Source organism: Marmota flaviventris, chromosome 6 (assembly GCF_047511675.1).
Source record: "Marmota flaviventris isolate mMarFla1 chromosome 6, mMarFla1.hap1, whole genome shotgun sequence".
NCBI lineage: Eukaryota > Metazoa > Chordata > Mammalia > Rodentia > Sciuridae > Marmota > Marmota flaviventris.
Window position 1 is genome coordinate 99,089,645 of NC_092503.1, and position 15,394 is coordinate 99,105,038.

Here is a 15,394-nt window from a genome sequence, read left to right on the forward strand (position 1 = left end):
TATATAGAATAGAGTACATTGTACAAATGATATTCAGCAATCATCATTTTAATTAAGGATTGAAATCATATTAAATATGTTTTCAGATGAGATGGAAATTAAACTAAAATCAGTAAGAAAGACACCTAGGAAATCCCAGATATTTGGAAATTAAGCAACAAGTTTCTAAACCATGAGTCAAATGGGAGATTCCAAAGAAAAGAAAATATTCTGAATTAAATAAAAATTAAAATATAGCATAACAATTTGTGTGTGTAGCTAAGACAGTTCTTGAAAGGAAATTCATAGTATTAAATATTCATGTCAGGAAAAGAAGAAAACCTTAGATCAATGATCCAAGTTTTTATCTGAAGAAAATAGAAAATTAAGAACAATTTAAAATCACCACAAACACACACACACACACACACACACACACACACACACACAATGAGCCAACAAAGGACAAAATCAGAAAAGAAAAAGAGGAAGAAGGAACACAAATTATAAATACCTGAATGAATGAGAGGACATCACTACCACTCCTACAGACATTAAAAAGAACAGAATATTAGAGGAGCAACTTAGAGATGGCAATAAAAAAAGAGTTCATTAGAAACTCTAAATATAAAAATCCATAAAATGGAAGACACCAACTACTAAAGCTCACTCATGAAGAAACAGATAACTGAATTAGTATTGTAACAATTAAGTACATTGAATTTGTGTCTTGGAACTTCCAATGAAGAATAGCCTAGATACTTTCACTGGTTGATTGACTTAATCTTGAATTAAAAAAAAAAAATAATGCCAGCTCTTTGTATACTGTTCCAGAATATGAAAGAGAAGGAAACACTTCTCAGTTCATTTGAAGAGGCCAGTGTTAGACAACAAAACTAAAGATCTTATAAGGCAAGACAATATGCCAATATACTACTACATGAACATAGATATGTCAGCAAAATATTAGCAATCCAAAACCTTGCAATAAGAAAAAAGAATAATATGTCATGATTTAGCAGGATTTAGCTTTGGAACAAAGACCTGGATGAACAAGCATTACCTGATTTATTGACACATTCTTTTCCAAGAAACTTGTTCACAGTACAGTACAGGTCATCTGTGCAGAGACACTCTTTAAACTGGAAATTGCTGTCCACAAAGGACTGGATTCTCAGGTTACAGTGTGATAAATTACTTATCGTGCAAGGGTCACCTGGATTTAACAATCAAAATATAACACTCCAGATATTAATATGAACATAACTTTTGGATCCTTTTCTCCAAAGTACTTTATAATTTATTTATTTACTTAGTGCCAGGGATTGAACCCAGGGGTGCTTAACCTTTGAGTTGCACCCCAAGCCTCCTAAAGCACCTAGATGCCTATCTGGGTAATTCTTTAGTATGACAAGATTATATAAGGTTGTTGCAGGATGATCAAATAAATGACTTTTTACACAAGATATCTATTTTTACTGTGCTTTTCCCAGAACATACTTCATAAAATAAATGGAAACTTTCTGCATTTTAAAGTAGTTTGTCCCGACATAAAATGCCAATATTTGCACTTCGGAAATACTCAAAGCTGTCCTTTTATGAAATCACCAGAATGATTTCTATTCTGTTATTTTAGATACTTCATTAGCTATTTTGTCTTAATCTGCTATTTTATTTTATATGTCATTCTGATATATGTAGGTGTCTCTAAATTTATTGAGAAATGAAGTGAACCTGGCACTTATAAGCACTCCATAAATATTATTGAACAAATCTTTTATAACTCATAATATTTAATTTTCTGTTTTAATTTAAAAAGCTATATTCCTCTATCCCAGTTTTCTTTTATACATTGTTTTGGATAAAACCACTTAAGTTTATATTGTCTGTGAATTTGAAAATATTTCTATTTCATCTTCATGCATGAGATAATTATGCAAATATTTTTGCAAACTACCACAAATGTCTTGCCATTATATACTAAAATACATAAATAAGTGATAATTCATGACACATGAAGTGTGATATTTTAGAAACACATTTTAAATTGCCTTATATAACAAGGAGTTTCATCATCAATACAAATAACAAATTTCGTTGTCCTCTGTCTTCATCCTAAAATTATTTTATTACTTTAAGCAAATTATTTTTCCTGAATAGAAATATGAATATTGGATTAGATAGCTATAACTTTCCTTCCAGTGTGAATAGTCCATGTACTTTCTCAAGGACACACAAGAGCAGAAACTGTCTGCCTTCCTACACATTCTGTATAATTCACTGAGGTCATGTTGCTGGGCCAAGCCTGCTGATGAATATTGTACACATGGGCATTGTTAGAACTGTAGGTTGCTACTTTTTAACACAATGCAGTCTGAGGTAAAGGAAGCATTTGAGGATAGTCAAGAGTCATGAGCAGTATGTGATCTAATCTTTGTAAAATGGAGAAATGAAAAAAAATCATGGAGAAATACATTTTGAATTTCCCTTTAGTATTTGTCTTACAGAATGTTTCACAACATTCATCAGCATTTAGAATATTATAATAGTCATAATATAAGAAGGTTATATTTGTCATTATGTTAAAATGTTGCATTTTAAAACTAATTTTATCATGCCATTACTAGAAAATGTCCCCCTGTATAATCAGTTTAATATGTGTATTTTGTGTGAATGGAGCCTTACTATAATGATTTTGTTATCCACTGTACTGCCTACATGCCCTAGCTGAATTTCTACCCTGATCTTGTCTGTCTTTGAGGACAGAATGTCTTAAGGCCACAGGCTCCTCTTCAGTGGGCTAGCCAAAACCATTCAGATTCAAGATGGCTGCCAGAGTGATTCCCCAGACCTCTAATTTCATTTTAATCTAATTTTCATACTGAGCAACACACCTATAAGCCACCATGATAAGAAGCACCCCACCATAAAAGGAGAGAAAAGATGTGGTGCCTGAGTTCTGAGAAGTCTCCACCTATACCAGGAAAAGACATAAATGTCCTTCAGTTTATTAGCCTCTTTCTCCCCTCATTTCTTTTCTCCACTCCCCAACAGGTCAAGAAATTGATTTATTAGTCTGTTTCCCACTTCTGTTACCCTTGGCCAATACAAGTTTCTTTTGCTCCTCATCCAGTACTGAGTCTTCTTATAGGTCTCGTGACTCTGAGAAGGAAAATGGGCCCAATTTCCAATTTTCATTTTGAGGAATTCCCCATTCAGGGAATGATTTGGTAAAATTTTATTTACTATATATGCAGTTACTATATAGTAAGACTTTCCCCCTCAATCGTTGTTTTCTTCATTTCTTGAAACTCCCTTCAAATATTTGGAATGTAGTATAATTTAAAAATTTAAAATTTGTTTTAAATGACTCTTGACAGAATTGGAGTGAACAATAGTGTGTACTTGATAAGAATAAAGAACAAACATTATAAATGTACAAATAAATAGCAATGGTTATCCCAAACATTATTCTTTAGTCCTTGACAAATTGACATATTAGCAGAATGCTATTTTATCTGAAGAATTTTATTTGTGGTTCTAAGAAGCACACATATCATCTGAGCATTTTTCTTGATAAAACAAGTAAATTTAATCTTTAATTTTGCATCTGCCTTAAGTGTTAATCAGAGCCCGTTAGTAATTAATCATATTCTTTTGCAATGAAATTCACCAGAATATGATGGAATGTAGATTAAGTGAATGTCAAAATTAAGTAAGACACTTAACATGAAGATTAACTTAGTTTCTAGAATTGTGGAAGAAAATATCAGATCTCATTTTTATCTTAGATAAAAGAAACCATTTTAGTTTATTTATAGCAACTTGTTTTACCTGAAACATTGCAGGCATCTTCCATTATTCTCCATGCATGTTTGCATCCATGTGCATCACTTAAGCATTGCTCTCTTAAATATGCACAAACATTGGTGTGGGAAGCAGATCCATTTTCTGAGCTTAGTCCCATAGCTTGAATAACAAGAAGACAGCAAAAGTTTGCGATGTTGCAGTCTGGTGGCTATTTTCCCCAAATCTAAGTTATTAAAAGAGCAGAATTGTGGAAAATAAAGCATGGTAAAATTATTATAAGGCTGAAATGCATCTTAAACTCCCCTCTAGCTGTAGATCTGTATTTCTCCTGTGTAAGATTCTTCAATGAATTGTCTGCACTGATTCTTCTCATTCTCACCACCTATTTTCAACCTACTTATTTTTAGGATTTTTCAACTTATTTATTTTTAGGACTCTTATTTGATCCAAACTACTCTTTAAAAGGTTTCTAATCACCTCATTAATATCAAATTTAATAGATTTAAGACTTTATCTGACCTCTTTTGACCATTAGTCATTTTTTTGATGTATTTGTTTTGGGATTGTCTTTCTTTGGCAACACTTTTATTGATTGTCTTGATATTTATCCAATCAATATATTCTGGCCATAGTGAATCTCTCCTAGATTTACCTTGATCTTCTGTTAAAATGTATTTTCACTTAGGTTCTGTCCTTGGACCTTTCCTATTCTCATCTTATGCATTCTCTGTGGACAATTCTATGCTCTCTCAGTTTGAACTAAATTCCCTAGGCTAGGCTGGGGATATAGCTCAGTTGGTAGAGTTGCACAAGGCCCTGGGTTCAAGCCCGAGCACCATACACACACACAAAAAAAAAAAAAAAAGAAGAAGAAAGAAAAAATTCTCTAGGCCAATGATGCTCAAAAATGTGATTCAAACCAATATTTTCCAATATTATAGCCACAGATAGAAAATAGTTTCCTCTATCTGAATGTTTGAAACTATAATTTCTCTAACATTGTCCTTTTCATCACTATTTCCTAGTGGACCATAAGCAAGGACAACATTATCAGAGGCACCCAAACCAGAAATCGTACATTCATGATAAATTCCTTGCATATCCTCAGTTTTACTCTTGCACATCTCTTCTTACAAAAATTGACTCTCACTTAGAGCATTTGATTAACACTTTCATTGGTCTGTCTGCCTCCAGTTTTATCTTATTCAGATATATTCTTTACACCTCCTAATCTACCTAATGCACCATTCTAGTATTGCAATTTCTCTACTTAGACTTTTTGGGTGGCTCCTTATGAGATGTTCCAGATTTCTCACCACTCACAATCTGGAAATCCACAAGAATTTATAATTTTCCAAAAGTCCCATGCTGTTTTACATCTCTGAGGATTTACTGTGCCATCCCTATAAATATTCAATTGTTTTATTCTGAGTAACTCTCTTTGTCCTTTCAGATTGACCATAATCTTTACCTGTTTTAAGGAATCTTTCTCTGAATGCTATACCATCCTTTCCCTACACCCAAATTAAATTGACACCCTTTACTTGTTATTCTAGAATCCTGAGAATTCCCTGATTGTCGATTTCACCTCTCTCTAGTGTGTGTTCATGTGCTTCTTTTCATCACTGAGTTCTAGGGTTTTATTGGGTAGCACTGGAGTTCATTTTTAGTTTTATCCCAAGATATTCAATAAATGCATGTTGTTTCAAACAAAACAGTTGTTTATAGGTCAGTAATACATAAATAAATAACATCTAATCAAAACAACACCTTCCAAATATTTACAAGTTATTCTTAGAGGAGGAGAAATGGTTTCAGAAAGTTTTCCAAAGGCAATCAAGAGATGCCAATGCTAATTTAATATGTTATAAAAGCAATTCAAGTTCATTTGACAACAATGCAAACCAACACTTGCTTAATAAATTTATAGAAAAACATGGAGACTACAATTGATTTATAGTTACATTAACTTTAAGCTACATTTTAATCACATTTGAATTTGAATATTTATAAAGATGATATTAATTATGAACCACCTGTGACAATATAGAGTTATAGGCTTGAAGTAAAGCCTTGAAATCTTTTCTGCTGTCTTACCTCTTTTGAAACCTTGCTTCCTAAGAAGATACCAAGACAACTGATTTGATCATATGTACTACTTGCTGGGTCACTGCATTTGGAGATTAGGCACATGGGTGTGGCTTGGTGACATTTTTCTTTTTGAGGGCTAGAGTGGAAATCGACATTGTCAGCTTTCTATTATTTTCAAGTGTTCAGGAACAACCTCATCTAGCTAAACCCCTGTGCTCTTAACTTGGCTAGCCTAGATAAAAAGGGTGTTTTTGATTCTGGTGAAAATTTACTTGGATTAATCCAGTTTTCAAAAACCCTCATATGGGGATTTTATGTCAAAAATGTAACTTATAAGAAACTGGCATTTTGCCATTTATCATCTGTCTTTTAAATGGTTACTTCAAGAAATTTACAGGTGATGATCCTGAATATATCATCAAAACATCCCCAGTACCTCTGCTAAATGATAATTTATGAATTCTACATAATATCATTCCTAAATCTACTTCACCTCCTTTGACATTTTCAAATTTTGGTTGAATAATACACTTAATTGATTATTTTACATGATTTTTCATATCTTCCACTCAAATACAATACTGAGTTAATTAAAGAAACCATACTGATTATTTGGCCCGCAACACCCCAAAACATAATTATCTTTCTAAAATATGTCTTATTCCTTCTTAAAATTTGTGACTCTATATTTAACTCAAGATTTTTCAAAAATTCTCCTGAATTGCTCAGTGAAAATTAGATTCTATTTTAAAATTAATAATAAGAAGAATGCCTCACATAATAGAACTGTTATTTAATACAAAGAAAGACTGAAAATATATTAAGGATTCCTTTCCTTCTTGAATTATCTTTGATTCAATTTAGTTTGACTCTCCTTTTAAAGTTTAACACAATTTGAAATAAAGTTCTTTATTTTCTTGTCCACAGTTATACTTTTGTTCATCAATATCTATTAGCCTAGAGTAAACAGAAAATACCCTGGCTTTGTTTACTATTATCCAGCTATAATTACAACTATCACTTTCCTGAATTTAATTTATAAGTTTCACTCAACACTGGAGAAGATAGAAAAACTCCAATAACACACAAAACAAGTAGATTGTTATTGATTCTACATTAAACACAGATGAATTCATTTTCATCATCCTCCTACAATATAGTCATAGGATGTAATATAGGAGAGGCAATTCCATACTTAGGTCATTAAATTTGATCAAAATGTGAAGCACTTAATGTGGTGTTGTTTTATTCTACTAAGTGAATCAGTAATATTAAGATTTTAAAATTAGAGAAAATGAGTGGTTTAAATTAAAATTTTTAATTTAATTTTAAAATAAAATAGATAATAATTCAAAATTTATCTTATAACTTGTAAATAGATACTGGAAGGTTTCATTTCTTTTTAAAGACTCTAGGACTTACATGAATTTCATAAAATCCTGGTAAATAACTCAAAGTTATTGGATTATTGTACAATTAAACAGAAACAACCAGAATGATTAATGCAATTCTTATATTATTCATTTTCTATCAAGTTAGAAATAAATAAATAAAAGAACTGTACATTTTTGTCAGTGATGAACGATGCTGAAACATAAATGTGTCGTGTAATTGGTATTCTACATTATAAACCCCGTTAAGCTTAAGTCACATGGGACTATATTCAGTTTGCAAATAATTAGTACTACAATGAGTTCAGATAAACCAGAAGCGCCATTCACTTACCCAGTAAAATGAGCACTATCATGCCGGATGACTTGGGGCTGTTCACCTGGAGGAAAGGCACAAGTACTTATTCCAGCCACGTCCTAACAGAAACTGTCCTAAATAAGGTTTCAGCTTCTGTCGTGTGTACTAAGAACATTACTAATTCAAGTCAACTTCCTATGTCACTATTTCCTCACCAATCTTTCCTGAGCTGTGAACTTTCCTAATTATATTCAAATTCAATTATTCTCCTGAGAATGCTAATCCTGGATATTATGCTTCCAAGAAAGCCCACAAACCAATAATAAGGGAAATGATATATACTCTGCACATTCGTGAGAAAGCAGTTTTTTTTTTTTTCTTCAGCTGGGATATTAAACTGTGTAAAAATCTCCCAAATACGACCCAAGATTTTCCAAGACATTTGAGCTCACTCAGTTTCCATCTCAGTTATGGAAATGATTTCATGTAGTTGGAGGACATGCTCAAGGAAAAAAGACATAAGCAGTCCTGAAAAATTACAGGAAATTCAAGTTCCCGCAGTATAAGACTGGTTTACCTCATCTTCCTAAATGAGGAAAGTTTTGCTCCATGTTCCGTAAACCCCAGTGTGTTTAGAAATTTTGTCACTTTAATCACAGTTTCTCCCACTCTTCAAATACAGCTACGCTGTAAAAAAGTGATCTCTCACAATGATGCAGAAGTCCTCTGTTCCGCTGGGAAGGTAATCATTCACATCTGTGTTCACACTTGACAACTCTTCTAGCTCTGATGCGGGATATTGTTTGTCTCACATCTTCTTTGATACTGCTCTTCCTCACCTAAGCCTAGAGCACATCATCTCCCTCCACCCAGGCTTTTCCCCACGCCCGTGTCATGAAGCTTCTGATTTTAAGTCACCCTGAGCCATTTCTGTAATGCATTAGGGAATATAAAATGCTGCTTTGGCAAGAAATTAGGAAAAGATAGAGTCAGGAGAGAGGAGCATTTGTGTTTGCCCAGTTACACAGTAAGGTGTTTTTGATCACGTGCTGTTCATGTTTATTTTATACTAGTAGAGAAGCTCTGTTTTGTTTTCAGAATGCATAGTGGAAAAAAACACAGACGTTTGAGTCCAGCGAACGGAAAATGTAACACTTCTTCTTTATAGATTTAGACAGCTTACTTAATACCTGAAGTAAATCACTCCTCTGTAAAATGATTGATAGTATCCATGGTTATGATTGATATTAAGCATGTATACAGGGTTTTATATCACACAGGTCCACAAAAGGTTATATTACAGCCATTGACTTTATTATTATTAAATGAATGAATTATAATATCATTAAAAATTATTTTTCCTTTTAAAGGCATTAGATAGCTAAACCTGTTTTATAACTTCTATCAAGATTCTTGTTCTTTTTGATATAAGCAATTCAAAATGGCTTGGGTTAGAGATGGAGTTGGTAACTCTCCCAATTGGAGTGGCCTGGGCTAGAATTAATTTCAGGCAAATTTTTAAGTTGTGCCTTTAAATTATATCTTCAGTGCCTTAGTTTTGTTGTTGTTATAGTTTGTTTTTTTCCTCTCCTGTCTCAGCTGCTTTCTCCTGTCTCATGCTCAGGAAGGTGGGGTTCTCCTTTCCCCTGGCTGGAAAGATGACTGGAGAGCCCGTGGTGTACATCCTTCTCTCTTAGAAATGAGGCTGGGAAATGAGACTTTTCCTGTTAGAATCTCAGAATTAGGTTACATCAGTTCTAGATGGGTCAAAAGAACATCAGTCTTCCCAATGGGTACAAGCAGCAGGAAAAGGGATCCTTGACAGGCAAAAACAATGTGATCAGAAGAGCATCTAAGTGCTGAATTTAAGTAGGGCAACCACAAAAAATAAAATAAAATAAACAGATATGACAAAGGAAAAGGATGGCATAATGCAGTTTCCTGTTTTAGGGAGGAGATGTAATTGTGACTTTTTAAAGTGAAATGATACACAGAAACTGAATTTAAGACACAGGGGGTAAATGGCTTTAGTCTTTGCCAAACAGAGACAGATGCTAAGGTCTATAGCTTACAGTGCAGACAGGACCTATGACCCTAGACCTGCTTATTCCATATAAGTAATAATTATTAGCTGTTGCTTCTGAAGCATGATCACTGAGTGGTCACTCTATAGGCCTTTTCTCAGAATATCTTTAAATGTCTGAAAATTTTAAAAGACAGACAGCTAATCATCATCAAATATAGTTATCAAAATATTTTAAAATAAACTAAGGTAATACATATGTTTTCTTCATAAAAGTAAATATAAAGATCCAAGAAGAGCTAATAATATATAATTTCAAAGCAGCAGTGATTATGGATCCTAATTTGTGAGATCTCCCACAAACTCCATGATGTACAAAAATATCTGTAATTTCTACTGGTAACAAAGATAGCACAGGATGTACTGAATTTCAATGAGTTTAGTAAAAAAATAGAACAAATTTTTTGCCACAAGCAAATTTATAGGCATTCCAGATGAATAAAACCTAATTAATGTCAATAAAACAATACGTTCAATTGTGTTTTCAAATAGAAAGTGGCAATTGAATCATAATAGTTTAGAGGTGAGAAGGATAATAGAATCATCATTTTCAGTAATTTCCAATGATAATGTGTATGATTATAAATATATCCTGTTTCAAATTAAATACTATGAATGCATAACTGAGACAGAATGATGAAGACTTGCTCTGGAAGGAATCTGTGAGAAGCCCAGGTCTGTTTATTGGGGTTTGCCATCAGTGACCAGAGCTGGCTTGAGGACATGCAAAGGCTCCAGAATTCTAATTCAAAATCCCCTAGTTTCATTTTATTGTTTTTTTTTTTTTTTTTACAGACTAAGAAACCACTTTATGACAGTTAAATGTAAACTAAACTTCACACCTTGGCAAAATATATTCAACAAATATTTACTAGAAGTCCATTATAGCAAAGATTCTGGAAACACAAAAAATTGAGGCATAGCCTCAAGTTTTGGGATTAGATACACTAGGGGGCAGATGAAACTATACATAAAAAGGAAAAACAATGTTAACTGGGTGTGATGTTGTATATCTATAGTCACAGATACTTGGAAGACTGAGGAAGGAGAATCAAAACTTCAAGTTCAGCCTAAGAAACTTAATGAGTCCCTCTCTCAAGAAAAAAAAAATATTAAAAGAGATGGACATGTAGCTCAATTGGTATTTGCCTACCATGCTTGAGGTCCTGGGATCAAAGTACTTTTTATTTTCCTGTACTGAAAAATAAATAAATAAAGGTTGAACAACAAAGTCAACCTGTATCAGTCTATTTAATAGAAGACACTTAATAAAACACATTTAATCTATTTAATAGAAGACATTTCCTTTTGAAACACAAAGCTCTTTACATTTTTGTCTAATATTTGACTTTCCTTAATTACCCTGGCATTTATCATATATTTGTCTACTTTAAACTTCGTAACATTCTCTCATCTGAATGGGAGATACTAGGTCTGATTATCTTTAAAGTTAACCTAATATTGACATCTCTGGAAGAAGGAGCTCTGGATAGAGATAAAGGTAGAGATAGAGATAAAGATAATGTTCCTTCTCTATAAAGTCTGTAAATAGGGTTCAAAGAGAAACAAAGGAAAATTACTCACAAGTATGTTTTGTTTTCTTTTGAGAAATGAAAAATTCATACTATTTTTTTTTTTTTACTAGAGGGATTTGCAGCATTTGGAAAGGAATTTGGACATTTTCAGGAATTTGGACACCTCTAAGAATGGTCTGTCAAGACTAACTATTGTAATGCATTCTTAAGTCTTTAAAATTTCTTAAACTTTTATTTGCTCTCTGCTTCCCATTTCATGTTAATATTAGAGTACGTTGCATATTCTGATCATCACCATTAAAAGATATTATGTATCTGTAGATGCAGCAAAGTTGCTATCTCCACCCATCATGTATTTATATGTTAATCTATTTTTCCCTTAGGTGTAGAATATAATAGCCTTTGAAATGTGTTTGTCACAGTGCAAACATTGTCCATCAGAGAGATGATTGATTCCATAAGGAATGCCTCCTACTGAATTCTAAGTTGAGCAATCCATGGGATGTCCAGACCAGCTCTCCCAGTGAACCCATAGAAAAAGGCTCTGGATATTCCTTGGAGATGTCTGGTGGCAACATAAAAGGATTTTTAATATGTGATCAAGGCAACTGGAAACAGATTCACACTGTGAAAATTACCTTCCTTCTCTTTTCAAGGTAACTTTTTCCATTTTACAGTGTTGGTACCTAAATATATCCCTGGAAAACAACAAATAGAGAGGTAGTCCAGTTTAAGTTGCCCATGTATATCTTCTTTTAATTTTTTTGTACATTTTTTAATGTTTTTACTTAATTAATTTACTGTGTTTCTAAAGCATCCTTGTTATCATATTTATATTTGTATATTAAAATATTAATTGTATCTCTTGCATTTTTTCTTCCAAAATCAAGGAAACAAAAGAAAAAATTACCATGATTCTACTAGTGTAACTGATGTTAATGTGTTCATCTTTCTTAGTTTTGACAAAAATATACATAAATTTGTGTGCTATATACCGTTTTTCAGAGCATATTTATCACAGGATTATTAATAAATTATAGATAGAAAAAAGACTTGGTGAAAGTAGCTATCCTGAATTTCCAGTTGATTATTTCCATTTAAACTGTATATTTGTCTCTTGGGTGTAAGGTATAATTGAAAAACAAAACACCAAAAAATAGACTTTCCAAATCCCAAGTGTTAAAATAGAAATTCAAATGACTCATATTCCATGAGTAGCATATTAAATTAATGCTTCATCCATGCAGTATATTTTAATTGAAATTATTCAGCTGTTGATTGTGATTACTAAAATAACTTATAATCTTTGTTAAAAATGTAGGAATTTATAAACTAGAAAATGTAAATAATGTGTAATTGAGTCTTAATGATAATTGTCAAGATTTTATGGGCACTTTTCAAAAATTTCTAAGCATTTTCATGAATGTACATCATGTGTGTTTTATTAAGATTATACTCTACATACTTTTCTGCAATCTATTTTGTGATCTTAACAATGGACAACAAACACATTTCCATGTCCATGTGTAGATAACAGAATTAGTGTGTTTATTCTATCTAGTATATGATTGTAGAGATGTTTTAAACTTTATTCAGTCTACTATTCACTTATTTATTCAACAAATAGTTATTGAGCCCCTATTATATTCCAGATACAGCTCTTATTTTAGAGCTAGATAATAATAAAGACATATCTCCTCCTTGGCAGTATATATTCTAGTTGGGGAATATAAGCATAAACAAATAAAAAATAAATACCATCTACATTAGAAAGTTGTAAGTTGAATAAGAAACATAAGGCAGGACAGAGGAGAATCATGGGAGAAAGAATGATCATATTAAACAGGATAAGTAGGGGAAGAAAGTTCATGCATAACACAGAATAACTCAGAAGAGATTTCAGATGAGGAGAGAGCAATGTCAACATCTTGATGTCTTGATATTAGGTATGCGTGTGGCATGTTCTCGGAGCAGCTATTGGGCCACTGTGACTAGGACAGATGGACAAAGGGAAGAGAAGGAAGACATGGGGTCAGAGAGGTTCTGGTCCAAAAAATGTTGGGTGTTTTTTTAGGCATTTACTAGGGCCTTTTTTAAAAAAATTATATGAAATTAGGAGTCATAGAGTAGTAACAGAATTTGGCTAATTTTTTTCCCCCAGTGCTGGGGATTAAACCTCACATATGTTAGGCCAGTGCTGTGCCACTGAGCTACATTGCTATCTCTGGCTAACACTTTTTTAATACTGTCATAGATGTTGCTTTATGGAGAACAGACTACCCCAAATTAAAATGAAAGCAGGAAACCCAAGTATAAGACAACTCAGTGCCCTGGGGCACTTTAAAATATGAGAACAGAAAGATGAAGAAGAGACAGAAAGAAACGGCCAATGAGGTGACAGGAAATCCATGAGAACAGAGCATCCTAGATGTCCAGTGAACAAATGTTTCAGAGAAAGGAATAATTAACTAGTAACAACTCGTGAGGACAGGATATTGATTTGGCAATGTGAAGAAGGCCATAATATGAAAATATTTGTGGGATTTGGGCCACAAATACATAGATGGATTGGATTTGGGATTAAATGAAAGTTCTGATAATAAGTGTTTCCTTTTTCAAGGGAATTTGCTGTAAAGAGAAGCAGAGAATTGGGGCTGGAGAGGGATGTCGGGTCAACAGAGATGCTACTGCAGACACAGATTATATTTATTCTATACTTAAATGACTTTTCTGACTGCAAAGAAAAACCAAATGAGTTTTTGAGTTATACCATAATGTGTACTTTGACTACTTGTTACAGCTCATTTGTCTCTAAAATTTAAGCTCCTGCCAAAGGTTAGCATTCTACTTCATTTTCTCCCTTGTAGAGTTATTTCTAATTTTTGTAGTCAAACAATTATTTCAGAGGAATGAGTTTCAAAGCTTCTTCATTACTTTGGCGGAATAGGGAAACTTTGAACCACTAGTACTTCTTGGACACAATCTCTATCTCTATGTAGTTTCTCTACATAGTCTACCCATCTTAGTTGCTTCAAGAAAACTGAGCTTCTTACATGTCAGATTAGAGTTCTGTGTGATATGTGTCAAGAGTCAGATGGAAGGCTTTTTTTTTTTTTTTTAAGCAGTAGTTAGTTTTACTGTTACTGTAATGAAATATCTCAAAGGCAGGCTAATTTTATGAAGAAAAGTTCATTCAGCTATAGTTTTGGAAGCTGAAAGTCCAAGATAAAATGGCCTCCTTGGTTTGGCCACTGGTGGAGACCTAATGGCAGATGGCATCATGGTGGGAGAGAATTCTAGAGGGAACATTCCCAAATAGGAAGCCAGAGAGGCCAGGCTTCCACAATCTCTTCTGAGTGTACTTCTCTAATGATCTGAGAACTTCCCACTGTGTTCTGCCTCTTGAAAATTCTACTACCTCCCAACATTGCCAACCTGTGTTGGGCTTCCAAAAATAGAACAACTGGGGGACACATTCAAACCATTGCAATGGATTTTGTTATTTAGCCTTCAAAATCATGTTATGTAAACTATTGCAAATTATTGGTTGAGGAAATTACTTAGTTTTGCCTCAGATCCCAATTCCTGATGGAAGAGTATTAACACTATGTTGTAAATAGCATGTGGGATGGTGTATATAATGTTGAGGGTATCTATGAGAAGAACATCTGCCATAACTTACAAGCATCAATTACCTTCTTCTTTGACTCATATTTCTCCCTGTATCATGCCCTTACATTTTGACATAATTTCCAGTCCTGCATGATTTTCTTATTCTCTCATCACTTTCCTGGTTTCATTTCCTTGCCTCCCAATTTGACCCTATGGCTAGGCACTTTTTCACATTCTTCAGTACCTCCAGATGCTCTCTCTTGTGATCCTTAAATACACTAAATATTTCAGTCACTAAATTTAATTATGTCTGCTACTGAATTACTGTATCATATTGGAGAAAATTACATTACTGCATTGTTGGATTTATTTTCATTCTCCTTATTTTAATTTTTTACTTTCAACTAGAGTTTTTGACACTGCCCAGCAGTACTGTCACAACTAGTGAGAAATATTGCTCATTCCCCAGGTTGACAATTATAATTATTTATCATTTATCTGAAATACAGTTTTTTTTACAATTCTTTTCTACTAACAGAAAATTTGGTCCATTGCAAACAGAAATTTATCTTATTTTTTTAAATTTAACCTCCAC

At 33.1% G+C, this 15,394-nt stretch overlaps 1 protein-coding gene across 1 annotated transcript in view; it reads right to left on the minus strand.

Annotated features, from left to right (window-relative positions):
• The window catches only part of Gfral (GDNF family receptor alpha like), a 58,509-nt gene extending 50,882 nt beyond the window's left edge, over positions 1-7,627 (minus strand). The window contains exons 1-3 of the mRNA XM_071613807.1: positions 7,606-7,627; positions 3,814-3,948; positions 1,043-1,195 (exon numbers count right to left, since the gene is read on the minus strand). Of these exons, the coding sequence (XP_071469908.1) occupies positions 1,043-1,195; positions 3,814-3,948; positions 7,606-7,627 (310 nt within the window). The remainder of the gene's footprint in view (positions 1-1,042; positions 1,196-3,813; positions 3,949-7,605) is intronic.
• Positions 7,628-15,394: the final 7,767 nt, after the last annotated feature.